This window comes from Chiloscyllium plagiosum, unplaced genomic scaffold (genome assembly GCF_037043375.1).
Source record: "Chiloscyllium plagiosum isolate Xiang-an unplaced genomic scaffold, Cpla_swu_hap1 HiC_scaffold_18, whole genome shotgun sequence".
Classification (NCBI taxonomy): domain Eukaryota; kingdom Metazoa; phylum Chordata; class Chondrichthyes; order Orectolobiformes; family Hemiscylliidae; genus Chiloscyllium; species Chiloscyllium plagiosum.
In genome coordinates this window covers 27,109,637-27,135,952 of record NW_028270156.1, presented here as the reverse complement: position 1 = coordinate 27,135,952, position 26,316 = coordinate 27,109,637, and the positions used below count along the sequence as shown (strand labels likewise).

The window sequence follows — 26,316 nt, the reverse complement described above, 5'->3', positions numbered from 1 at the left end:
GGCAGCATCCAGGGAACAGGAGAATCGACGTTTCGGGCATAAGCCCTTCTTCAGGAATCCTGAAGAAGGGCTTATGCCCGAAACGTCGATTCTCCTGTTCCCTGGATGCTGCCTGACCTGCTGCGCTTTTCCAGCAACACATTTCCAGCACATCATACTGTAGTTGGGTATCGCATTTTAAGGGTTAGTATTAATTATTATAACTAGATATGCCTCATAAACTGAGCATGAATTATAGTTACAGATTCTAAATTATTTGATTCATATATTTGAGCATACACACGCAAAGATTTAGCATTGAATTTTATGTCAATTATTAAAGTTGTGCTAGAACACCTTGATGGTTAATTTTGGTTTGTAACATAACAGTCCAAAAAGTTCATACAGTTCAATTGATATTTCCACTGCATTTACAGCATGGAAGTATTTGTTTTAATAGGACAGATGAAAATGCGCAACAGTAATAATTTAGTTTTGGTAAACCAGAAGGCCTTTTGTCCCTCACGGAATAGAGGTTGGAGTATGCCCAGCATAGCTATTTCATGTTGGATTTTGGAGTCTCCAAAATTTTTTAATGATATTTAACAAAAATAATAGTTCAACAAATATTTCAGGCTGTAAGATTCATGGCTGAGAGGGAGCCAATTTTATACTGTGGAATTTTTACAAATTGAAATGGTTACACAGTGTGTACATTTATAGACATATACATTTTACACATGCATATAAATATTTAAACTTTGAGCAAAGTATTTCCTAACACCACCTCAGTGATCTGTATACAGATGTGATATGAATTTGTGCTGAGGAAGTGAGGCCGAAGCAGGAAATGGGGCTTTCCCTGCAATATATGGAGAAATTCTCATTTTGTTCATAAAGTTTCAATAGACCTTGACTTTTGAGGAAGGATTCCTTTAAAACTATATTATAATATTAAGTGCATTCCAAACTGTATGAGGTAAATACTTCAGTGAATACCTTGCAAGGGTTAATTCATTTTTTGGTTATGTGAGGATTTAAATATCACGGGGAGACGCCTCTTGACTGGGCCGTCACACAGAATTATGTAGATTCAGAAGGGAGTAGATCAAGCTTTGATTCCCTCTAGGATTCATGAACAAGTTCAAAATAATATGAAGTGACATGAAGCAGAACTATTTGCAGAAGGTCTGGGTCTAATTCCATGTCATTCTTTCATTAAACTGTGTCAATTTAAAGTACATGTCGTACACAAATTTAATTTTCCAAAATAAACCTCAAATTAAACAGGTCGTTCAGGCTCAAGGGAATATGTAAAGGTGAAAGATACATAAAGGCAGATCTGCTGATTAATTATTTGGAGTAGACTTTATACAATTGTGATACAAAATCTAATATTGTTTAAGCAGTTATGTTTGCTTTTTAGTTTGTAATTTTATCTGTTGTTTAAAATATTGGGGGCTGAATTTTTCCAGATTAATTTTCATTGGCATCATCTGGTGAAAGGTACTGGTATCTTTCAGCAGATTCAAAGGGTTAAATGCTATTTGAAGCCCTAATAAAGTTCCTCACAGACAATAGGATTTAAGTCTGATAATATGCTAGGAACTCTGTCTAAAATTGGCATTGTTATTCTCAAAAACCAAGGGTGAATGTTTTGTGTTGACTTTTATTACTTTTGACATCAAGTTCCACTACTATCAGTGATGTTGGATTAAATATTTTGTGACTTCTTTGTTCACTGACATTTCAACTAATCGTAAAGACATTTTGTGAACTACAGGATTAGGCACTACAAAAATACATACCGAATAAGATAAAGAAAGGGACAAGTACACATTGATAGACATAAGAAAACAACAGTTCTAAAGCATGTAATCTGTTAAAGATCTATAATATGGAGGGGAACTATTTTACTATAGTATATTTAACATTCTCCAGACAGGGTGAAAGGAGAGAGCACAAACCAATAAAACATAGAGATACGACGAATGATTAAAAGGATTCATTTTATCATCCATATTTCATACTGACAGTCAAAGAAAACACTATTGAAGCAGCAAAAAAAAACACATGTCCTACAAAAGGTCTTTCTCTTATCCTACTGTGCAGACAAAAGCAGTTGGAAATCTGCAAGATCAACCATATCTCTGTCCACTCATCACCCCACCCTCAAAATGAAGTGTGGGAGTTTCAGATGCAAGAGTAAAGCACTGTAAGGCTGTCACGAAATAGGCGGCATGTCAGGTGAAGATGGAACGCTATGGTCAGTGTGCCCCTCGGTTTGACAAGGGGAAGCTTTGTGATTGTTGTCACATGAATAATACCTGTGGGTGTTGAAGCTGTTCAGGCAGAACTGTCAAACCCACACTTCCATTATTGTGACAACCCCGCCCACCCCTCCCCCACTCCTCTCCCACACTCGAAGTCTCTGCACTAATCTGACAGCACATATACCTGTATAAATTCAAAGAAAGTAATAACACATATTAGGGTTTTGTGTAACATCAAAAAGATTTTGCTATATTTTCCAGTTATTTATTATTTTGTACAACTATGAGCTAAATTAGAAGACATTAAGAACCTATTATTTCTTTTTCATGCACTTATCTATTCAAAGCTATAAATTGGACTTATGAAATGATGGACATATCCTGTAGAAAGCATTTGTACTAAATGTATATTCTGCTATTGCAAACTAACAGTCTCTTATTATTCAACATGTACATATATAGTTAACATACTTTAAAACACTGGCTATTACACTAAATGTCAACATCATATAACAAGCACATTGCAAATCCTCAACATTAGTGGCAGAATACGCACTTACATTTATTTACTTGAGGTCAATAGGGTTCACTAAATCTCCATTTACACTACAGCTGCTAATTTATTTCTGTACCGCATTAGCAGCTGTGCCAAATTAGAGGCTATGTTAATCGCAAAAAAGTTGCTTGATGCAATAATGCTACAGAGAATTTCTTTAATTCAATTTTAGAGCAAAGTAAAGAAAGAACTTCTAATGATATAACTCTTTATCATGTCTCTCAGGGTGTTCCAAAGATTTACATCCTCAAAAAATATTGTCATAAATTGACAAGTAATAAAAGTTGTTGTCACAAATGTGAAAGTAGGAGCCATTTTGCACACAGGAAAGTCCTGCAAATAGCAATGAGATGAAAGACTATATTCATGGAAATGTTTTCTTTCGGTCATTTTCTTTAGACAAGGTATTATTGCTAAAACAACAGAAGAGTTCCTTTTCCTTGTTCATATAATGCTTTAGAATTTTTAGCATCCATCTATAGAGATAGGATTTTGATTAAACATCTCACACCCAATGTTCTCTGGTGAAGTAGCACATCCTGCACGCTATCCTGAAGGTTATGTGCTGCTTGAAACCATAGCTTTCTAATTCCGATGCAATAGTGATACCAATTGAGCAGAGCTGATGTTCACATGTAAAGAGTTCCCTTCATGACTTTTCAAATGTTAGCTTTTACTGGATGGCACACAAAAGGCAGGATGACCCTACATTTTTCTTCTCTGGCATTGTTAAGAGATGAATAAGCCCTAAATTCATCCTAAATTCATCATTTTCCCAGCACAAAAAATCCTTTTAAAGCATCAGCTTGATCCACATCTCTCTTTCTAGGTTCAATGGTATGCAAACTGAAGCAATAAATAGGTATTAATACAATAAGTGTACAAACAAACTCTCACTTGACCCAGAAAAAAATGAATATATTACAATTACTAGATGTTATTGGGCACATCGTAAACTTTGTTAAAGCATGGTGGAGTTTAAAAAGCTGAATTACATAGCCGATTCTTCCCTATATTTATGAGAGGCCTTTATAAATAATAGGGGGGGTAGAGAGCCACTGTAGTGGTCTTCCTTGACAAGTTTTCCCACTAGGCTAAGGAATGGAGGAGAGTCCAGAGGAACAACCAAAGATATGCCAGAGGAAGGGGAAAAGATCCTCACCACCCTCCATAAAAATTTACTGTCAGTACTTCACACATCAAATCCCTCAAATGTCTTGGCCTCAGGGATCACGTAGCCAAATACACCAAAAGACCTTGGGAAATATAGAGATGATGAAGAAATTACAAACAAAACTTCAATAATGACATAACTACAGACAGAAAAAATTCAAACTCTTGGCAGGAGTACTGCCTAACTAGAGATTTACAAAGATATGAGAGAGTTTGAGTTCCACAAATGTTTGGGTTACAAGGTTGCACCATTTCATTAATAGTTTGTTCAATGCAATCCGAAGAAAGGGCTCATTATGAAGCTTTTCCTCTGAAACTATTTCATAACCATTCATGTATCCCAGGATACATAGTCCCATTTTGTGATTTATGAAGTTAATCTCAACACATCTGTCAGACATCCTACAGCACATGTCCACCATGGATGTGTGGGTTAGAAAGCCTCTCTCTCCAAATATTCAATACACTGAACTAAATCATTTGTAAGTCCTTGGAAAAATGTATCAGAAAGCTGGAAGGAATTTATTAAGTAAACCTTCCTGTTTGCTGCCTCAGACAAATACAGAATATGGAACCTATAAAAATCACCAAGGGAAATACGAATCTTACAGTGTACAAGAGCAAAGACATCAATAAATTTGTACAAGACGGTGCTTAGGTCATTATTAAAATATTATGAACAGTTTCAGACACTCCATTAAAGAAAGACATTGAATCTGTAGACTGTGCACAGCAATATATTCACCAGGAATAGGAAGTTAAAGTTATGAGAGGACACTTGTGATATTGAGACTATTTTCACTGGGACAGAAAAGCCTCAGAGGAAATTTTTTTTATAACTATGAACAATTTTATTAGAAATAAATTGGGCAAAATGATTTCCTCTGAATGTTGGACAGCAGTGAGGGTTACTACATTTTAAATTGTTACCATGAGAGTGAGTAAAGACGTTAGCCAAATTTCTTTGTTCGAAAGATTGTTAAAAATTGAATATTTTGCTGGAGGATGTAATTCATTTCATCTTTTCATGCAAAAGTGAATAGTGCATAATTGAAACAGAAGAAGATTCTACAGAGAGAATGCAAGGCAAATGTTAAGTTTAAATAGCTGTATTACAAAGCTGGCACAACATGATTCTAAGCTTGGCCCATGTGTACCTTGTGTAGTAAAGCCCAGATTCCCTATTTGAATGAGTTCTGTCAATAGTCAGTTGAGTCACTGGATGGCCATATCAGTCAAAAATGTGTAATCAACAGGAAAGCTACAATTGAATCAATGCAGGTTGGAGTAAGGACTACAATATTGTCACTCCATTGAGCCACACCTAGCATTCTGCAGGTACAGTTCCATACTGTGAAGATAACATTGTGGATTTAACCCTGAAAAAACTGACCAACTCGCTCGGCAATAAAAACTTCCAATCAACATTGATAGAAGGCACACTGATAAACAGTTCTCGTTAGTTCTGTGGGCTAGAATATCCTCTCCTTTAAAAAGCTGTGATCAATAATTTGCAAAGGGGATAACGACTAACTAAAATAATTTTAATTTTGTTAAATAATTTATTTTAATTCCCTTGGTCTCTAGTACTCAGAGTCTAATCACTTTTACTATAAACTAATGTGTCACAGAAAATAATGATAAAATAAAAATTAATTCATCATAGTAGTCTAACTTTGTAACAATTTAGAAAATGTCATTTAACATTATGACCTTTAAAGAACCATGATTCTAATCTGGTGCTCAAGGAAATAAGGCAAATAAGCTTGGAAATTATGCGGTATCTTCAAATGAACATAAGGGACATCAGTTCAAATCAGAAAGCATTTGTTTACATGAAAGTTTAATTGAAATCTGGAACTCGCTCCCACTAAGAGAACAAGAGAAAAGTCATGGATTAAAGAGGAAGAAGCAGACAACTCTGGTTCACAAGTTGAAAAATCACCAGAAGCAACTACAACTTCATACCAATGGTAATTTCCTTATGTTTGGAAAATCAAACTCTAAGGGATTGAAAAAAAAATGAGTATAGCCTAAAGAGAAGAAAATTAGGGAGGGATTGATTAACTCACTTGGCTAGGATGCTGGTGTAGTGCAGGATAAAGCAACAGTACAGGTTCAATCTTCATATTGGATGATGCAATTCCTGGGAACTTCCTCGTCACTTTGCCCAACAGTGATATCATGTGACGAACCACAATTAGAACATTGAACATTTCAGCGCAGTGTAGGCCCTTCAGCCCTCCATGTTGTGCTGACCTGTGAAACTAATCAGAAGCCTATCTAACTTATATTATTTCATTATCACCCATATATTCATTTAATAAGCATTTAAATGCCCTTAAAGTGACTACTGTTGCAAGTCTACTACTGTTGCAGACTGTTGCAAGTCTACTACTGTTGTGGGTGGCACGGTGGCACAGTGGTTAGCACTGCTGCCTCACAGCACCAGAGACCCGGGTTCAATTCCCAACTCAGGCAACTGACTGTGTGGAGTTTGTACGTTCTCCCCGTGTCTGCGTGGGTTTCCTCCGGGTACTCCGGTTTCCTCCCACAGTCCAAAAATGTGCAGGTCAGGTGAATTGGCCAGGCTAAATTGCCCGTAGTGTTAGGTAAAGGGGTAAATGTAGGGGAATGGGTGGGTTGCGCTTCGACGGGTCAGTGTGGACTTGTTGGGCCGAAGGGCCTGTTTCCACACTGTAAGTAATCTAATCTTACTGGGCGCTCCACGCCCTTACTACTCTCTGAGTAAAGAACCTCTGACATCTGTCCTATATTTATCACCCCCCAATTTAAAGCTGTGTCCCCTCGTGCTAGCCATCACCTTCCGAGAAAAAAGGGTCTCACTGTCAACCCCATCTAATCCTCTGATCATCTTGTATGTCCCTGTTAAGTCACCTCTCAACCTTCTCTCTATCGAAAACAGCCTCAAGTCCCTCAGCCTTTCCTCATAAGACCTTCCCTCCATACCAGGCAACATCCTGGTAAATCTCCTCTGCACCCTTTTCAATACTTTCACATCCTTCCTATAATGCAGCGACCAGAACTGCACACAAGTGCAGCCACCCTGGAGTTTGTACAGCTGCAACATGACCTCATGGTTTTGAAATTTATTCCCTCTACCAGTAAAACCTAACACACCGTATGCCTTCTTAACAACCCTATCAACCTGGGTGGCAACTTTCAGGGATTTATGCACATGGACACAGAGATCTCTCTGCTCATCCACACTACCAAGAATCTTACCATTAGCCAGTACTCTCTGTTTCTGTTACTCCTTCCAAAGTAAATCACCTCACACTTTTCCACACTAAACACAATTTGCCACCTCTCAGCCCAGCTCTGCAGCTTATCCATGTCCCTCTGCAACTCGCAACACCATTCCGCATTGTCCACAGCTCCAATAACCTTAGTGTCATCCACAAATTTACTAACCCATTCTTCTATACCCTCAACCAGGTCATTTATAAAAATGACAAACAGCAGTAGCCCCAAAACAGATCCTTGCAGTACACCACTAACAACTGAACTCCAGGATGAACATTTCCCATCAACCACCACCCTCTGTCTTCTAACAACTCGCCAATTTCTGATCCAAACCGCTAAATCACCCTTAATCCCATGCCTGTTTATCTTCTGCAATAGCATACCAAGGGGAACCTTGTCAAATGCTTTACTGAAATCCATATGCATCATATCAACCGCTTTACCCTCATCCACCTGTTTGGTCACTTTCTCAAAGAACTTAATAATAAGGTTTGTGAGGCACAAAAACATGTTGACTATCCCTAATCAAATGATTCCTTTCTAGATTATTATAAATCTTATCTCTTATAATCCATTCCAACTCTTTACCCACAACCGAAGTAAGGCTCACTGGTCTATAATTACCAGGCTTGTCTCTACTCCCCTTCTTGAACAAGGAGACATTTGCTATCCTCCAGTCTTCTGGCACTATTCCTGTAGACAAAGATGACATAAAGATCAAAGCAAAGGGCTCTGCAATCTCCTCCCTGGTTTCCCAGAGAATCCTAGGATAAATCCCATCCGGCCCAGGGGAATTAACTATTTTCACATTTTCCAGAATTGCTAACACTTCCTCCTTATCAATCCTGTCAAGTCTAATACCGTATATCTCAGTATTGTCCTCAACAATATTGTCTTTGTCTAGTGTGAATACTGACAAAAAATATTCATTTACCGCCTCTCCTAACTCCTCGGACTTCACTCACAACTTCCCATTACTGTCCTTTACTGGCCCTAATCTTACTCGAGCTGAAAATGTGTTGCTGGAACAGCGCAGCAGGTCAGGCAGCATCCAGGGAACAGGAGAATCAACGTTTCGGGCATAAGCCCTTCTTCAGGAAAAGAAGGGCTTATGCCCGAAACGTCGATTCTCCTGTTCCCTGGATGCTGCCTGACCTGCTGCGCTGTTCCAGCAACACATTTTCAGCTCGGATCTCCAGCATCTGCAGACCTCACTTTCTCCTAATCTTACTCTAGTCATTCTTTTATTCCTGACATAACTATAGAAATCTTTAGGGTTTTCCTTTATCCTACCTGCCAAATACTTCTCATGTCCTCTCCTGGCTCTTCTTAGTTCTCTCTTTCGGCCCTTCCTGGATAACTTGTATATCTCAAGTGCCCTAGCTAAACCTTCAAGTCTCATCTTTACATAAACCTCCTTCTTCCTCTTGACAACAGATTCAACTTCTTGATTAGCAACTATTAGGTATGGGATGGAATGCTATATAGAGATGTGTTGATCAACCATGTTTCAATTGATAGGGACAAGGGACAGGATGGCTTATTACTTTTACTGCATTCTTCACTCTTAGTAGTTATATTAGCTGACGTTGTTATTCATCTTGAAGTAAGTGAGTAATCTTATTCCTTATGATAATGAATATTAATTGTACACTCGCCCTTTTTGTTAACAGTCCTTTCTGGGCTCAGTAGAGTTAATTCTGTGATCCCACACTCCTGGTTAGAAAGCCACATTCCCTGGACATTCAGGATCAGGCAATTCTCCCTGCTGTTTCCATCTGGAATTGCATTAGTATAGCTACAAACAACACTGCACTGTGCCTCAAGGTGGCAATGTTGTACTAGAGTCGACAGAAACCTGCCCTCGAAACATCCCAACATGTGCTTACGTTTATGTTGTGTGAATCTATAGCCTTTTATTATAAGTGTAATGAAGCAGACATTATTGAAGCTTTTATTGATTGCTCAGATCGCGAGTCTACTATCATATGGAATTTGCACTTTTGTTGGTGAAGCAAATTGCTAACAGCATTTTAAAAAGTGACAAGTGTATCAATTTCATCAGCAGAAATCCATTTTCATCTCTATCAAGACAAGAATACAATTTTCACTTCATTTAACTGATGTTAGGTTTGATCCATGCACAGCACCCATTGCAGATCCAGAATGAGGTTTTTAATTTTCCACCGTGCTATAATATTTTTTTCTCAACTCTGTGCAATCTGGATTCCTGAGTGTTTAGGTCACATTTATATGAGAAGTTAAGGTTGTTGTCAAGCTGTTGCTGCTTCAAACCAATCTTCGATATGTGGATCAGGCTTGTCTGCTTCTGCCTTCAGCAGCCCATTATGTTCCTCCCATTCTCATTGATAAATGAATGTACATTGATGACAAAGGTTTTTTCTCCTGGTTTCGACTGTATTTACGCTTCAGAGTGTAAAAATGTATCATGTAAAAACAACCTATATCTAACAGGAATATAAGTTCACTCCTTAGCTGAGTAGAGGGAATAGCTCAATGACTTCCTTAGCAATATTAAATCTATATTTGACATTTCCATAAAATTCAATGGAGTTTTCAAAATTCATTTTCTGTTAACTGTTTCTAATATTCTAGAGGAACGAACACAGGTATTTGTGGCATGCCTAGCAGAAGAGATGGGCTACATCTAAAGAACCCTTCTTACATATTTAATAAAAAAAAGGAATCTAGTTGCAATAAATTATAGTATAAATAGCACAAACCGTTTGTAAAGTAAGATTTTCATCAATCTGGTGTGACAAGAAACCTTCGCCCTGATTTAGTTTTTTAGCATAATTTTAGCTTAAAATATGAGGCTGGAGGTATTAAGATAGGAAAGGTTCTTATTTGTTATATAATGCAGCCACCTTCTATGATTGCTGTAAAACAATTTAAGGAAGGATGAAAACCTAGAGGAGAGTTTACACAGCCAATTAGGAAAAACTAAGGTATTAATCCCCTGCTCCATAAGATGACGCCAGGAGACCTTGTGCAGGATTTAATTACCACCCTCCGTACCCCAGGCGATATCATCACTTGATATTCAATGACGTTACCATCACTGAACCTCCCACTAGCAATATCCTAGGGATTACCATTACCAGAAACCAATCTTGACTCGCCATATAAATACAGGGACTACAAGAGCAAGTCAGAGGCTAGAATCCTGCAGCAAGTAACTCACATCTTGATTTCCCAAAACCTATCCACCATCTACAAGGCACAAATCAGGAGTCTGATGGAACATTCCCCATTTGCTCCAAAAACACTCAAGAAGCTTGGCACCATACAGGACAAAGCAGCCTGTTTGATTGGCACCACATCCACAAATGTCTATTCTCTCCACCACTGACATTCTGTAACATCAATGCGCATCATCTACAAGATGCACTGCTGAAATTCACCAAACAAACTTAGCAGCTCTAAATCCAAGACCACCACCAGGAACAAGGACAACAGATACATGCGAACATCACCACTATCTGCAAGTTCCTCTTCAAGCCCCCCACAATTCTGACTTGGAAATATATCGTCACTCCTTCAGTGTTGTTATGTCAAAATCTTGGAATTTCCTCCTTAACAGCACAGCAGTACATGGACATCAGTGGTGGAAGAAGGTGGCTCACCTCTACCTTCCTATCAGCAACTAGGGACAGGCAATAAAATGTTGGTCCAGCCATCAATGCCCACATCCCATGACTGAATTTAAAAAATAGGGTTAGAAGTGAGCAGTGTTATGGAATCATGAAGGAAAACAAGGACAGAATTCCCATCGCTAACCTGACTCTCATGATGACATAGGCAATGACACTGCTAATCAGTCAAATAACTGAGGTTTCCGAGCACATGGGCCTTACACTAAGCATTTGTAAAATTAAAGTCCTCCACCAATAGCCATGCCACACCACGGTGCCCCCAACCGCACTTTCACCTCCAGCACCAGTCATCAATATTCACGATGAGGCCATGGAGTAACATTGACCACTTTCCATACCTTGGAACCGCATTAACAATAAGGGCGGACATCAAAAATGAGATTTAAAACCACTTTCAGCACATCAGAGCAGTGTCTCCTGAGGAAGAGTGTTTGATGACCAGGAAATCAAAGCTGGCAGCAGGCCAATGGTACATCGAGTAGTAACAATATCAACCCTCCTATATGGCTGAGAGATGTGGCATTTTACAGCAGGCACCGCAAAACCTGGGAGAAGTGCTACCAGTGCAAGATCCTGAAAATCCAAAGGGCAAAATAAAAGCATCATTGTCAGCATTCCCACTCAAGCCAACATTCCCAGCATCAAACATCAGCCAAACTCAGTCAGTTGTACCGGACTTGTGACACCATCCACATGCCTGGTACAAGACTTGCAAAACAAAAATTCTAATGAGAGCATTGACACAGCAAGTGAGCCCCAGCAGAGCAAAGGAAACACTTCAAAGACACTCTCAAAGCCTCGTTTAAAAAACATGTAACACTAATCAACACCTAGGACACCTTGGCCCAAGAAAGCTCAAAGTGAAGGGATAGCATCTGGAAAGGATCAATACACATTAAGCCTCATTGCCAATAGCAACTTAAAGTCAAGCAGTGACAAGTAAAGGAGCACAACCACCCATAAACCCCTCCTGTACCAGAAACAGTCAATCGTGCAGCGGACTGTTCAGTTATCTGAGAGTTCACTTTTACTGTGGAAGTAAGTAATTCTCTACCATGAGGAACTCTCTGGTATTCTACCAGTGGTAGTGAGGTCAGGGCCTGCTGTACACTGCATGGCAAGTGCTCCAGTAAAGTTATCCATTTCTTGAATGCTTTACCAAAAGATGCACCCTATGAGCCCGAGGATCTCCTCAGTGGCAAAACCCACCCCTTTGAAAGGCATCACTAGCTCTTCCTTGAATAGCTGCAATAAGCCCGACCTACTTATTTGTCTTCCTCCATGACTGCTAGTCCAAACCCTGCTGCATTCCCAGCAGTGGCCAATACTCCCAGTGGTGCTACTGGGACAAAAGGACTGCTGGCTCTTTGACTGAATAACTATTCTTGTAGATGGAATCTTTGCCTTTAAAGGTACAGAAACCTTCACGGCAACTAAGTAATGGCCTGATTGATATTTAATTCTGTTGCAACTTCCGAAAACAGCTGTAGCAGGTTTGGCACTGACTTTACAGGTTAGTGGGTACAGCCAATGTCCTGGGCATTAGGTTTCACCACCTCCCTGCATCCTGCACTCAGAAACCCCCTTCCCCCCACAACTCGACACTCCATCTCAGGCACAAACTGCATTCTAATGTTCTTAGAAACAATTCAATGGTTTGGTCCCTGAGATCACAGATTTCCCGAGCCATCTTATCCATTCAACTGCTCAATAGTCTTGTCCATCAAGAAAATATTTTTCATTCTCTTGAAATTCTTAAGATTTCTCTCAGCATTGCCTATCAAAGTTCTATTGCCAGAGGCTCTCAGCAGTGACAGAATTTCAGAACTTTCTTTCTTTTCATAGTCTTAAAATGAGTTTTACGACTTTGGAAGAATGAATTACAATTCTAAGCAATTTCAAGGTAAAAATACATTGAAATATTTGCAATGTGTCAGACAGGTTTTTAGTCTCATGTAACACTTAGCCAAATTCTGTTCTCACATCAGCTGATGAGTATTTTTATTGCTAACATTTAAACTAGTGGAGAACTTCAAGGATCAAAAACACAAATCTGTGGGAGAACAAGTTAAAATAGGGAAATTAATCGAGATGGTTGTGGAGAACCTCATAAACTTTGTCAATCTATCACCATCCTAATTACCCAAAGACAGAGCTTTCCTTTCAAAGCTGTTATTGCAGTTGTGTGTACCATCTATAAGATGCTACTGCAGCATTTCACCATTGAATGGTCAGAATATTCATGATAAAATTCTGCTCATTCTGATTTGCAATGTGCAAATCACCAGCACCTTCCAAATCCACGACCACTACCATCTAACAGACAAAGGCCACCACAGTTTTTTGCACACTGTCTTCCCTAACTTGCCTCATTTTTTATGTACTGTGCACCAATTGTTATCTTCTCCCATGCAATACAAGTAGAATTATTGGCCACTGCCCAGACATTCTGGGATTCCTAAGCACCAGTGCCATCTTCCAAGCCTAGCCATGCAGTCAATCAGGCACTGGCAGTCTGCAGTTATCCTTCTTGACTCCAGACAATTTCCCCATATATGTGGGACAAAGTGAAATTGACACCCCCTTTGCCAATAGGGACCTGGATATCCTCATGGATGGAATTGTGTGCAGTCATTGTTGCACCCATAGCAATATCTCTACTGGCAAATTCCCTCCTAGATCACTCACCATCCTTACTGGAACTATATTGTCATTCATTCATGTTGCTTGATCAAAATCCTAGAACTCTCTCCCAAACCGCACTGTCAGCAAACCTCTGCCACATGTCGCAGTTCAGTAAGGTGGATGATCACCACATTCTCAGGGGCAATACTAAAAGCCAATAAACGTTGGCCTTGCCAGCGACACTGACATCCCAAAAACAGATTTTTAAAGTTGCATCAGTGATTTCCCAGTTGCAGTCATTAGGGACAGATACCCATAAGGAGAAAAATAAAACTTCACAAGAGTGACAAACCAGCTGGTCACTGCATTCAGCTCCTGACGATCAATTGTTATTGATAGAGGCATTTTAGCACACTGCCTGTCAAGTCTCTCAGCTAGAGAATAATTTGCAGTGCAGACAAAAAGCTACAGAACGATAGAAGCAGATCAGAAGACCAAGTGATAATATTAATTGAGAAAAGTTTGGAGCTGTCACATTTTTGGTCTGATGGCAATCCAAAACTGATTTGTGTCAATTATATCCTTTCCTTGGGGAATTAATTTGGTTTCAGAGATGTATGGGATTGTTACAAGGGCTAATTGCATTATATAATGTAAATTAAAGAGGGATGTTTTACTCCTGCAATTTCCCCATAGGTCAAGGCGATAAGGTTTGTATTGATAACAAGAAGAAATCTGCGATGTCATTAAATACATTCAAACAAATTGTGTTATTTTTAACCGGGATAGATTCTTACTGTAACTACCTTATCAGTAATAATCATCTGCTGATGGAACCAACCTTATTTTGTAGTTTGTTTATCTAGCTCTGTTAGCAAATCTCCTGGCTTCACTTAAGATACACTGATTGATTACATTGCAGACAAAAAAAAAGGTGTGACTTAGAAAGTGGCACAATTCTCGCCTCTCCTTCAGAGGGATAATGTGACAATAACTCTTCAAATTGGTGACTTGTACAAATCAATAATCTGAGATGACAATAGGATCATGGTATAATTGCAAACTAGAATGAGCAGAACTTTAACATTAATATTCTGACCATTCATATTTGGCTGCAAAACAGTTCCTAAACACAAACTGTTATTAGTGCTGCATGATTCAGTAGCCAGTGGGCACAGAATTAAGGTAAAAACAAGAGAGAAGAGATCAGATTTATTTTTACCTAATAAGATATCATGACCTTGGTTGCATGACCTGGAAGTGGAAGTTGATTCAATCGTAGTTTTCAAAGGGAATTGATTTTTGTTATAATCCAGTTAACATTCATAGAGAAATCCAAACACCTCATTTTAATAAAATTGAAATGTCATATGATTTAACATTTAATTATATAATAAAGTCGGTGACTTGTTATAGAATAAACAAAGGAAATATGATTGCTTTAACAATATTGTTCGTACCCACATATGCCAGGCATTACGTTTATTCCATCAAGAATATTCTTGTCCTACCTTAAAGTAATTTATTTTATAGAAAAACAACCATAAGCATGCCACAGTACTCGAGAAACTATGTTTAACTGGCTTTAGGTCCAGCTATATCGTCAAAGAAAAACTTGCATTTCCATATCTTGATTGTAGGTGCCTCAGTCCAATGTTGTTCCCAACCTAACCTCCTTGGTTGTTTTGCCACAAGACACAAGGAAGAGCACTGTAGATTCTTTCATTAGTTTTAAAATAGGCATTAGTTTCTAAATAGGCAAACTTCTTTTCTCTTCCCTCAGAGCATTCAAACTGAGATTAAGCATCACCCATATTCCATATAAAGAATGATGCATGTAGTTTTGTTTATTAAAAACCAAATTAACTGCGGATGCTGTAAATCAGAAACAAAAACAGAAATTGCTGGAGATGCCCAGAAGGTCTGGCAGCATCGGTGGAGAGACATCAGAGTTAACATTTTGGGTCGCGTGATCCTTCCTCAATCAGTTTCAGTTTGCCCAAACATTGTGGTTTGTGAAGCTTAAGTTCAGTTTTCAGAAACCCAGCTGAATCAGGTTCTTTTCTAAGGACCAGACATCTGCTGAGCCTAATTGATTTGGGAGCTCGTTACAAATGGTGGCCAAGATCCAAATTCCAGGATTCTAATTCCATTCCTGGATTTTTTTGAGAGTGCCTTTTTAAGGCTGTAGGCTGATTCAGGTCACCAGCTAGCGCCTGGAACTCCAGACCTCCAGGTTTCATTGTGGAGTTAGGCATGACCTACACCCTCATAACTTTCATGAAGTCAAGCAAGATTTTAAAGGGTCAGAACTTCAGAGGAGTTATACACCATAGTCTGCATAAATAAATCTTTTGAAAGGTAAATTTAAAAGATCCTCATCTTGGCCACCCCTATACCAAGGTATGCCTCCCCAAACAATTGCCCTGGCCCCTTATGTCCCCTAAGCCAAAGTGTACCTTGCAAACACAATCTATGGCCTCTCATAATCCCCTCTACCAAAGTATGTCCCCAAACTCTACCATGCTCTTCATTTCTCACATGTGAAGTTTTTCTCCTTAAACAACACCATGGCCTATCTTGTTCCTATGCCAATATTTGACACGTCCATGTGCATTCACCCACTATACACTATGCAGAAAGCACATACCCCATAGGGCTGGCTCAACCACATTATTTTTTCTTCGTGTCAGTTTCATCAAGTTTCATGGATAGTTTCTCTTTGTGAGGTCTAGTGAGTCTTTTCACCACATCTTAACTAATTCTGACCTGCCAAATGACTTATTTTACTATAGCATTGTTAGATTCTATAAATTTATTTCAAATTCAACTCTGAACAGGAAGAATCATGAAACTAAAGTAAGCAAAGCTAAAAAGAGGCAGTTCTTATTTCTTATATCTGAAATCAAGGACTTCTGATTTAAAATTAAGCAAACAACCACGTTATATATCAGGGTACTGAGAGAACATTTAATTATGTCATTAAGATCTTATCTATCGAGCAATCAGTTGAGGAGAGGAATGGTGAGACAAAAATAGGAGAACATAATTTTATTCAAAATCTATTTTGTGAGATTTACATAAGGACATTTTCATACTGCAAGTTATGAAGCTTATACCAATCCTGGTAATATTATATTTACAGTGTTAACACTGTGCACAGACCAGCTGACTTTAAGGAAAATTAATGTAAATGGGACTGATTTTGTTTAACATCACATGGGATGCGCTGTACATGGAGGTTAGTGGGGTGGTAGGTGAGGACCAGTGGGGTTCTGTCCTGGTGGCGGTTGGAGGGGCGGGGTTCAAGGGCGGAGGATCGGGAAATGGAAGAGATGCGGTGGAGGGCATCGTCGACCACGTCGGGGGGGAAATTGCAGTCCTTGAAGAATGCGCTGTACATGGAGGTTAGTGGGGTGGTAGTGCGCTGTACATGAGTCTTTGGACTCATCCGCCGCCATTTCCGCCACCTTCAAACGGACCCCACCACCAAGGATATATTTCCCTCCCCTCCCCTATCAGCATTCCGTAAAGACCACTCCCTCCGTGACTCCCTCGTCAGATCCACACCCCCCACCAACCCAACCTCCACTCCCGGCACCTTCCCCTGCAACCGCAGGAGGTGCAAGACTTGCGCCCACACCTCCCCCCTCACCTCCCTCCAAGGCCCCAAAGGAAACTTCCATATCCGCCACAGATTCACCTGTACCTCCACACATATCATCTATTGCATCCTTTGCACCTGATGTGGCCTCCTCTATATTGGGGAGACAGGCCGCCTACTTGCGGAGCGTTTCAGAGAACACCTCTGGGACACCCGGACCAACCAACCCAACCACCCTGTAGCTCAACATTTCAATTCCCCCTCCCACTCCACCAAGGATATGCAGGTCTTTGGACTCCTCCATCGTCAGACCACAGCGAAACGACGGTTGGAGGAAGAACGCCTCATCTTCCGGCTAGGAACCCTCCAACCACAAGGGATGAACTCGGATTTCACCAGTTTCCTCATTTCCTCTCCCCCCACCCTGTCTCAGTCAAATCCATCAAATTCAGCACCGCCTTCCTAACCTGCAATCTTCTTCCCGACCTCTCCGCCCCCACCCCAGTCCGACCTATCACCCTCACCTTGACCTCTTTCCACCTATCACATTTCCGATGCCCCTCCCCCAAGTCCCTCCTCCCTATCTTTTATCTTAGCCTGCTGGACCAACTTCCCTCATTCCTGAAGAAGGGCTAATGCCCGAAACGTCGATTCTCCTGTTCCCTAGATGCTGCCTGACCTGCTGCGCTTTTCCGGCAACACATTTCCATCTCTGATCTCCAGCATCTGCAGACCTCACTTTCTCCTCTGTATATCAGGGAGCTGACAATGCTTTTGAGGTGCTAGCTGGCTAATAAACATTTAAGAATGGGACTGTGTGGGTTGGCTTTGCTGACAAAGTCTCCCTGTTGTACACTTGTTACCAAGACACTTTAAAATGGTCATTTCAATTTTGCAAGCAAACTCAACTGAGTTTCCACTAGAATTTGGAGGATTTTCTGAATCGGTCTCCAGTCATATTATTCATGCATCTTTCCTCAATTTGAGCAAGTTCTCAGACAACAGAGATATTTTAGAAATATCTTGCTTTGTTCCTTGAGCACTGCACATATGTTTTTATCATGAATAGTCAGAGTTTGATGCAGGGGTTTAATTCTCACCTAAAGGGAAGGGGAAAATGGCTGAATAAAACTATTAAAGCTGCTTTTGCATGGGTGCTGTTTTAATTTGGATGATGCAGGTCTGGATTCACAAGTTGACAGTATTTACACCATTATATCCAGTTCCTTGTGTGAGTAGCAGGCAAGAAATACAAAGGAACCTTAGTGGTTGGGAGGCAGCTGACAGATGTTAGTCTCCCAGAGGTTGAACTAATAACAACAGAAATGAATCAAATTTTAAAAAAGAACTGTGGATTCTGGAAATTAAAAACAAAAATTGATATAAAAGCTCAGCAGGTCTGGCAGCATTTGTGGACAGAGATCAGAGTTAATGTTCCAGGTCCAGTGAACCTTCTTCAGATCCCCAAAACCTGTTCTGAGGAAGGATCACTCAGTCTGAAACATTAATTCTGATTTCTCTCCACAGATGCTGCCAGACCTGCTGAGGTTTTACTGCAATTTCTGTTTTTTTGTTTGTAAACTAATCAAAACCTGAATAACTAGTTTCTGAGAGGCTGGTATTTTGCCTTCTCCTTTATACCTGCCCACACAAGAATTGAACTTTAGTTACATCCTCCAAAGAACCCATTATTTCTTGGCGCACATCTGAGGCCAGCATATTTTCGCTGAGGTTCATTGCTCCAACTAGAAATTGAACAAAGCAGAGGTGGAACTAGGGCACAATTGCAAATGGGAGTGGAGATATTATTTAGTACGCATATTGCCATGTTAACATTGACATGTTCACTTCCTTCACAGACATTTTTTTGGCTTGCTGGACCAATCAATGGCTTCTGTCAGTGTTATCATTATATTTAATATAATGAGGCATTGAAATTATAGAGCAGTGGTTATGTTACTAGATTAGTAACACACAGAGCATGAATTAACATCAAGCCATGATAATTTCAGAATCTGAATCCAGTTTCAATAAAATGTTTTCAAAATCTGGGATCAATAACAAATAACCACCCTATAAAAACCTACTTATTCTCCATTACACTTAAGGGAAATAAAATCTTCTTGTCATTTTCTGGTAAAGCCCTCATGTGACTCCATTCTCAAATCAATCTGGTTGACACTTATTGATCTCTGAAGTGACCAAGAAAGCCATGCAATTGCATAAAATTGCTGAAAGAGCAGTTTAAGAGCATAACTAAGGGCATTTAAGAATGAGCAGTATATGATAGCTTGGCCAACAACACCCAAATCTTCAAAGTTATGACGTTTTGGGCTGAATTTCAAAGCTTTTTAGAATGATTCTGCATAGCTGCGTAATGTTTCAGTATATTTCTAACCAGCACCTTCTAAATACATTACTTGAAGAGCCAAGAAGGACAGGAACAAGAACGTTTCATGAGCTTTTATCTGTTAGCTCGATGGAATGGAGAGCTGGTTTAAAATGGTGTCAACAGCTTAGGTTCAATTCTTATACCAGCTGAGGTTACCATGAAGGACTCTCCTTCTCAACCTCTGTAACTTGCCTGAGGCATGATGACTCTCAGGTTAAACTCACCACCAGTCATCTCTCTTTAATGAGGGAGCAACATTATGGTTTAGGTAAGACTATGAGGACTTCTACCTGCTGGTCTCCCTTTCAGTCATATAGCATCCTGCCTTAGAATCCATCTCTGTTGTTACATCATTGTTTGGTCAAAATCGTGGAATTCCTTGCCTGACACTCTCTTTGAGAGGATCAAACAGCAGCAAATTAAAGGAAAACCCTACTCCATCCTCTCGGCAATTAGGAATGGACAATAAATGATGCTTTACTGGTATTACAAATATTCTGAGAACATTTTTAAAAAATGTTTTGGTTGCTGTTCTAATAATTTCTTTGTTGGAATATTATACTGTGAGGTAGTCTGAACTCGTAAGATATCTCAACGTGTCACAGTTTGCAGAATTCTCAGCTCTGAGTCTGAAGATTGTGGCATTTAAACCTCATTCCAGACCTGAGCACATAATCTCAACTGTCATGTTGGTGTGAGATTAATTTATAAATGGCTAATGGTCACTGCCAAGTCAAAACAACATGAGGTTGTATTTTCAAAGGGAAACCCTCTTCACAGGTTCCTTCTGTTTTTGGAACTTTCCACAGATTGTCCACCAAAGTTAGAGAATACACAGGAGAAGCCCTGGGAAAATTCAATTGCTTCAGAAATTATACTTGCGCAAACACAAAATTCAATATGCCAATATCCTAAACAGTTAAATAAAACTGCTAATAGAATGCAGTACATAACAGCTCAAAACAAAGATGATCTCATTGGCACAACGTAAAGGTAGTTTTATGGCAAGCAAAGCTTTCAGCCTGATTTTACTAAAATTTTGATAACTGCAGCTGGTCTACAATAAACTTTCAGAAACAGTTAACTCCTTTGCATATTCAAAGACTTTATCAGTTTGTCAGCTAAGATCCTGTTTGTCCATATATCTGGAAATAAAGGCTTGCAGTTATTGAGCACTAATCATGTCTCTAAAAGGATCCTGGAGCATTTTACATAATGAATTTCTTTAACGTGCAATAATTCATGCTAAGAACAATGTAGTCATAAATAACAGCAAATAAAGCAGAGAATATTTCATAATTACTATTATTCTTCATTAAACTTGGAATATTATAAAACAGGAAAAGATATTTCCTCAATTCCTTTTCCTGCTTAGATCCACAGACCCAGGTGGATCTGCACTTGCAGAACTCCTGTGCTATATCACACTATTGCCCATTTCTCTTGTTGTGTAGATGCTGGTGTTGAACTGGGTGGACAAGTTAAATATCACACAACACCAGGTTATAGTCCAACAAGTTTATTTGAGAGTACAAGCTTTCTGATGAAGGAGCTGTGCTCCGGAAACTTGTACTTTCAAATAAACCTGTTGGACTATTAAGTGGTGTGTAATTTTAACATTTCTCTTGTGTGATTTGAGTGATGACAAGCTATTTGACCACATGCAGCAAGCAACTTTCAGTCAGCAGCCAATGTCCACTTGCACTTCCCTTCCATTAGAAACGCTGGCATATTTCTTCTGTTCTTTGCTCAAGGCACTGATGGTGATTGTATTGCTCTACTTATGCTGCAGCTGAGGACAGCTGACCTAAGGCAGAGTGCGAACAAACTTGGGACCCACCTGCTTTGCCTGGCTCAGGCATGCACCACATTCACATTTCCATACACATTTACCAACATAGCTATAATGTATGATTTTGGTATAAACCTTTTTCCCTCCAAAATAATGCTATTGGTTTGCGAGACTTAGCTGAATAGTTTCATGAAGCTAAATTGCACAATCAGCATGTCTGTTGGGATTACAACATAATATTCAGCACTCAATTTGACACTGAAGTCAGTGTGTGTTCTATCACTTAAGTAAATGAGCAGAGAATAGAAAATTAGCTGAGGACATCCCCGTGTGCAGAACTGCTGTTCCATGATTTCAAATTCTTAAAAATACATTTCTTGGAAACCATTTACACGTAATCTAGTAAAACTTGCAATAGTATTTTATAAACCAAACCTGGAATGTCCCTTTAAGGATTCATGTAGCAAGCAACAGTACTATAGAGAGAGTTAATTAGGCTTCTCAGTTTGTGAATGCCAATTAAATTTTAATGCTTTGAATTATTCTTTGTTGGCTGCAGTCATATTAGTGATGTCACATAAGAAAACAGCAAAGATCTTTTTAAAAATCCTCTTGTGGATTTATAACTTTCTGCACAATTCAGTCCCAACTCCCTCATTCAATTAAATTTTATTTGATGTCTTAATGTTCATCTTACAATTTGCACTTGTTAAACAAACAAAAAATACAAATACATAGTGCAACTCTCATGTAAATATCTCCAGATAAATCCTCTAAAACTCTTTGATAATGATGAAATTGCACAATCTGATTTTCTCTTACAGTGAAAGTAGATGGATCATTTTGCGTGCAAACAGAATGATTAACCACAATGAACCTCACCCAATATAAAACAGTTAATCATAAAAATGTTTATAAACAAAGCAATACAGATGTATATTAACAATATATTTACAAGTATAAATGTAAAACTATATATATTTATATGTAAATCAAATATTATCGTTCATAAAGCTATACGTTAAATGAGATTAAGTCAATTAAAATAACATTGAAATATTTGGAATGATTTCATTTTATGGATACAATTTACTGAGATAAACTAGAAAGAACAACATCCTGACATAACCATAAACATTCTCCACTTTGATGTTCAAATTCACTTTTCATCTGCCACATTTTAAAACCTGTAGTTTATTTTCATTTTAAACATGTATATGAGCCTAGTGTTTAAAATGTACTGCAATGTTGCAGATAATTTAAACTGCTCTATGTCACATTAATGTCCTATTACAGTATATGTCAATTCTGTCACATTTTATGTCAAGTGCTATCAAGTTCATTGCAAGACTAAAATGAAAATCATTTTAGAAAAAAATCACAAAGGTATGAATTCAGTGCAATTCACCTCACTATTTTCTGAAGATCAGTATAGCTACAAAAAGGATTAGAACCTTTCCAATTTTGGTAACAAGGAAAGCTCTGGCTACCTTAGGCACAAACTTTTACGCTTATCTTTTACACCACTGCTCTCATACATGATTGGCACATTCCAATAAAAGACAAGGTTATAATCCAGGCACTCATTCATAATGGGGTTGACAACTTTGTAGAATTTTGCTAGTATTTTTCTTTACTCATCACTGCCTCCGAAAGCATTCAGAGGACACAGAATGCATTAAGAAGACATTGTTTAATTAATATCTTAATGTAGTAAAATAAAAATCAATTTAAGGAAAAATGTTGTGTATAATGTGCCACCTTAATTCTGATCTTCACCATGTCTGAGCAGTCAGAATTGAATAAGGAAGCCTGTAGTACAAATGAATGAATATTGCAAAAGAGGAAAAGAAAACCTCAAATGTAACATTGACAATCATTGAGCATTGATGCAGCGCCTTAGTTACCAGAAGTTCAAACTTGTTGAGTGACAAGATCAAGAAAATTACAGACAATCGTGAAGATAAAGATTATTAAAAGACATGTAGTATTATCCAGATTCAGCAAATTATATTTTGCTTCCTGAAACTTTGTCTGAAATACTTAAGAAACTAATAAATGTACACTTCTAATTGACATTTTTTAAACAATATAACATTTCACCACAGTTTTAGATGACATATTAAGCCTTCCAAGCTGTTGAATGGACTATGAATGTACAGAACCTGTTGAATTATACTCCTGCAGAGAAACTGGCATATTACAGTGTTCAAGGACTCTTTCCCACTAACACTATTGAGTGCCATGAATATTTAATAATCAGTAACATTTGTAGATGGTAATAAAATATTTTTATAAATTAAAATCATACGATTTCATATGAATTCAAAGAGCAAAAATATATATTTCAATTCATCAGAATTTTTGTTCGATTGGTTCTTAAAAAGTGTAAGCAAAAACAAAATGCTAAATTAAGAACAGAAAAAGAAGGAATGGACTTTAAATTGAAAGGTGGTTCTGTCTTCTCTTTTTTTGAGCTGTTTAGCTGTGCAGAGGCAGTGAATGACAGCTACCCAGCTTGAAGCCTACAGAAAACACTGCCTCCCTCTTTCAGTCGCTATGGTGTGGCTTTTTCACACGTTCCTTCCCCAGCAGTGTTTGTCCCCAAACAGAGGGATAGAGCACAATAGCATTCCAGCTGCAGCATCCCTGCCACCAAAACAACCATGTAATGGGAATGCTAATTAGATGCTACTGCCCAGAGTGGCTGAAAGTGTTAAGTTTTCTAAACTTCACTTTATAAGTAATAAAGAAGTGTGTGTGTGTGTATGTGTGTCTCCAGGAGGGGGAATAGTGGGGACTTGAAGGTGGAAGGCCCAGGGTTTGTGGCAGTGTTGGGAAATGGATTGTATCTGCTTAAGTCTCAATTTTTGATTTAAAAGTTCTTAAGTGGACAAATAGTGTATTTGACTTCATCAACAATTTAACTAAGCCTGACTCGTGGTGAAATCATAGAAACTTGTTTTTATTATCAGTTTGCATCCACATCTACAAAATCTCCACACAATTAACTACAAAATAGATTTTATGCATATCTAAATGCTGAACTAGCATTAAAAAATTTTAAGTAGTCTCATTGATCATCAGAATATCTTCGTCATACTATTTCACTGTAATCCAACCAATAACTATTCTATTTATTCTGGTTTACTTAGAGTTCTTTTAAAAGTGTTTTTTTCTTATTCTATTGTTGAAAGTATGAGTTAATTCTCTGATAAAAGCACAGAATGACACATTATAATGTATCACTTGAAAGATTTAGATTTCTACTGTAGCTTAAAAGAAAGTCTATGGTCATGAAGAAAAGGGGAAGGGTGGTCTGTCATTTTTCGAGAATGAAATATTTGCATTCACAGCATTCCCGAGTGTGTGAATTGCTGTAACATTTCACAGTGTGTCGCAGAAAGATTAGGCACATGACATCTTACACTGAAAGACAGATACAATTAGCATCATTATTGTTGGCTCAGAGATCACAGTGAAAGTATTCTGGCCTCCACTGGGTACTGGAACACATGTAATACATGTCACATTTATTTAATGGCATAAGTGCCAATCACTGTCTGTAACTATAACAAATACAACTGAAAAGTAGCCTCTTTAAAAGTGTTATATCTCACCTGCTTACTGTAATTCCTTGCAGGCGTCAGCTTTTGGTTTACAGCCCATAGGATTCCCTGGATGTATGTCCTAGCTCCTGACGGGATGAACCCTTCCCCCTTAGAGACCCAGACAGGTCCACGGAGAGGTGTGTTGGAATTCTGCAGGCACTTGTCGAGCAATGGAACTGCAGGAAAACATCATTAAAAGAAAAGGATCTTAGATCCATTCTGACCCACAGCTGCAGACACCAGTCTGAGCTATAAACTACACTGCTTTCAGAACCAGGCCCAATTCTCAGTATCTATTATTCATATATGACCTGAAGAAGCTCTGATAGGAGCAACTCCTTGATGACTAGTGGTCACCACCAAGTGTAAACGATATATATACATATGCACTCAGCTTCCAACTGTAGGAATTGTGAAGCTTACCAAGCACACCTGAATAGATCTGAAGTGTGCCTAACTAACTGCACAGTGTCATGGTGTGCACTGATTGCCTTATCTTCTCATTTATCACAGATGAGTTGAGGCAAGGCTTGCTGAAACATAACTTGCATTGTTCTGAAACTTGCATTAGCCCTTTTCTAAAGTGATTTTGAGCCCAGGGGAGCAGCTGTGTATAATAATTACGATTGTCATAGATGATATCGAGCAAAATGCCAGATATATCCCACTGACCTTTATGAAGCTTTATGCAACTGAACTGCAAGTGTACTGAATTGCGCTGTCGTTTCCATCCAGAAATTAGCCTCTGCAGCTAGTATCATTTACAGTCAATGTTTTTGTGAATATTTAAGCACTTATGATGAAGTTGCATTTAAGTATTAAAAAAGGATAATTAACTTGCAAATTACCAATATTATAACATTCATATTCATAGCACAGATTAATGTGAGATTATTTAATTAAAATCGATTGCATTTACAACTTCAGAATTACAAAGTACATAAATAGATCTTATAAGTCCACTTTAATTCCCATGATATTTTGATAAAATTACACTAATTTGAGTATCAGCAATACTAAATAAATTGTTTTTTTAAATCCGTGTGCTTTCAAAACCAAATTTCTCTTGATATAAAAAACGTAAAAGCAGAAAATGCTGGAAATATTGACCACATCAGGCAGCATTGGCGAAAAAAACATTTCAGGTTGTGGACATTAGAAGATCATTAACCTGAAATTTTAACTCTTCTCTCTCCATAGATGCTGCCTGACCTGCTGAATATTTCCAACATTTGCTGTTTCCATGCTTTCAAACTCATTTTCAGGAACTGATTTGCAGCAGCCCTCATTTACCAACATGGAGCTTTCAAAAAGCTGTCTAAACACCAAGTATGTCATCCCAATCACTCTTTCTCAGGCAAAATTAA

At 38.5% G+C, this 26,316-nt stretch overlaps 1 protein-coding gene and 1 long non-coding RNA gene across 3 annotated transcripts in view; one reads left to right on the top strand and one right to left on the bottom strand.

The window, feature by feature from the left end:
• Nucleotides 1-26,316, bottom strand: part of LOC122557702 (doublecortin domain-containing protein 1-like) — a 554,199-nt gene that overhangs the window by 394,863 nt on the left and 133,020 nt on the right. For both annotated transcript variants that reach the window (XR_015760126.1, XM_087996361.1), the window contains exon 8: nt 24,959-25,125. Coding sequence is in view for 1 of the 2 variants with exons in the window: in XM_087996361.1 (XP_087852487.1) it covers nt 24,959-25,125 (167 nt within the window). In the remaining variant the exon portion in view is untranslated. The remainder of the gene's footprint in view (nt 1-24,958; nt 25,126-26,316) is intronic.
• LOC148146868 (uncharacterized) overlaps nt 1-26,316 on the top strand; it is a 63,253-nt gene that overhangs the window by 3,191 nt on the left and 33,746 nt on the right. The gene's annotated exons all lie outside the window — the stretch shown is intronic.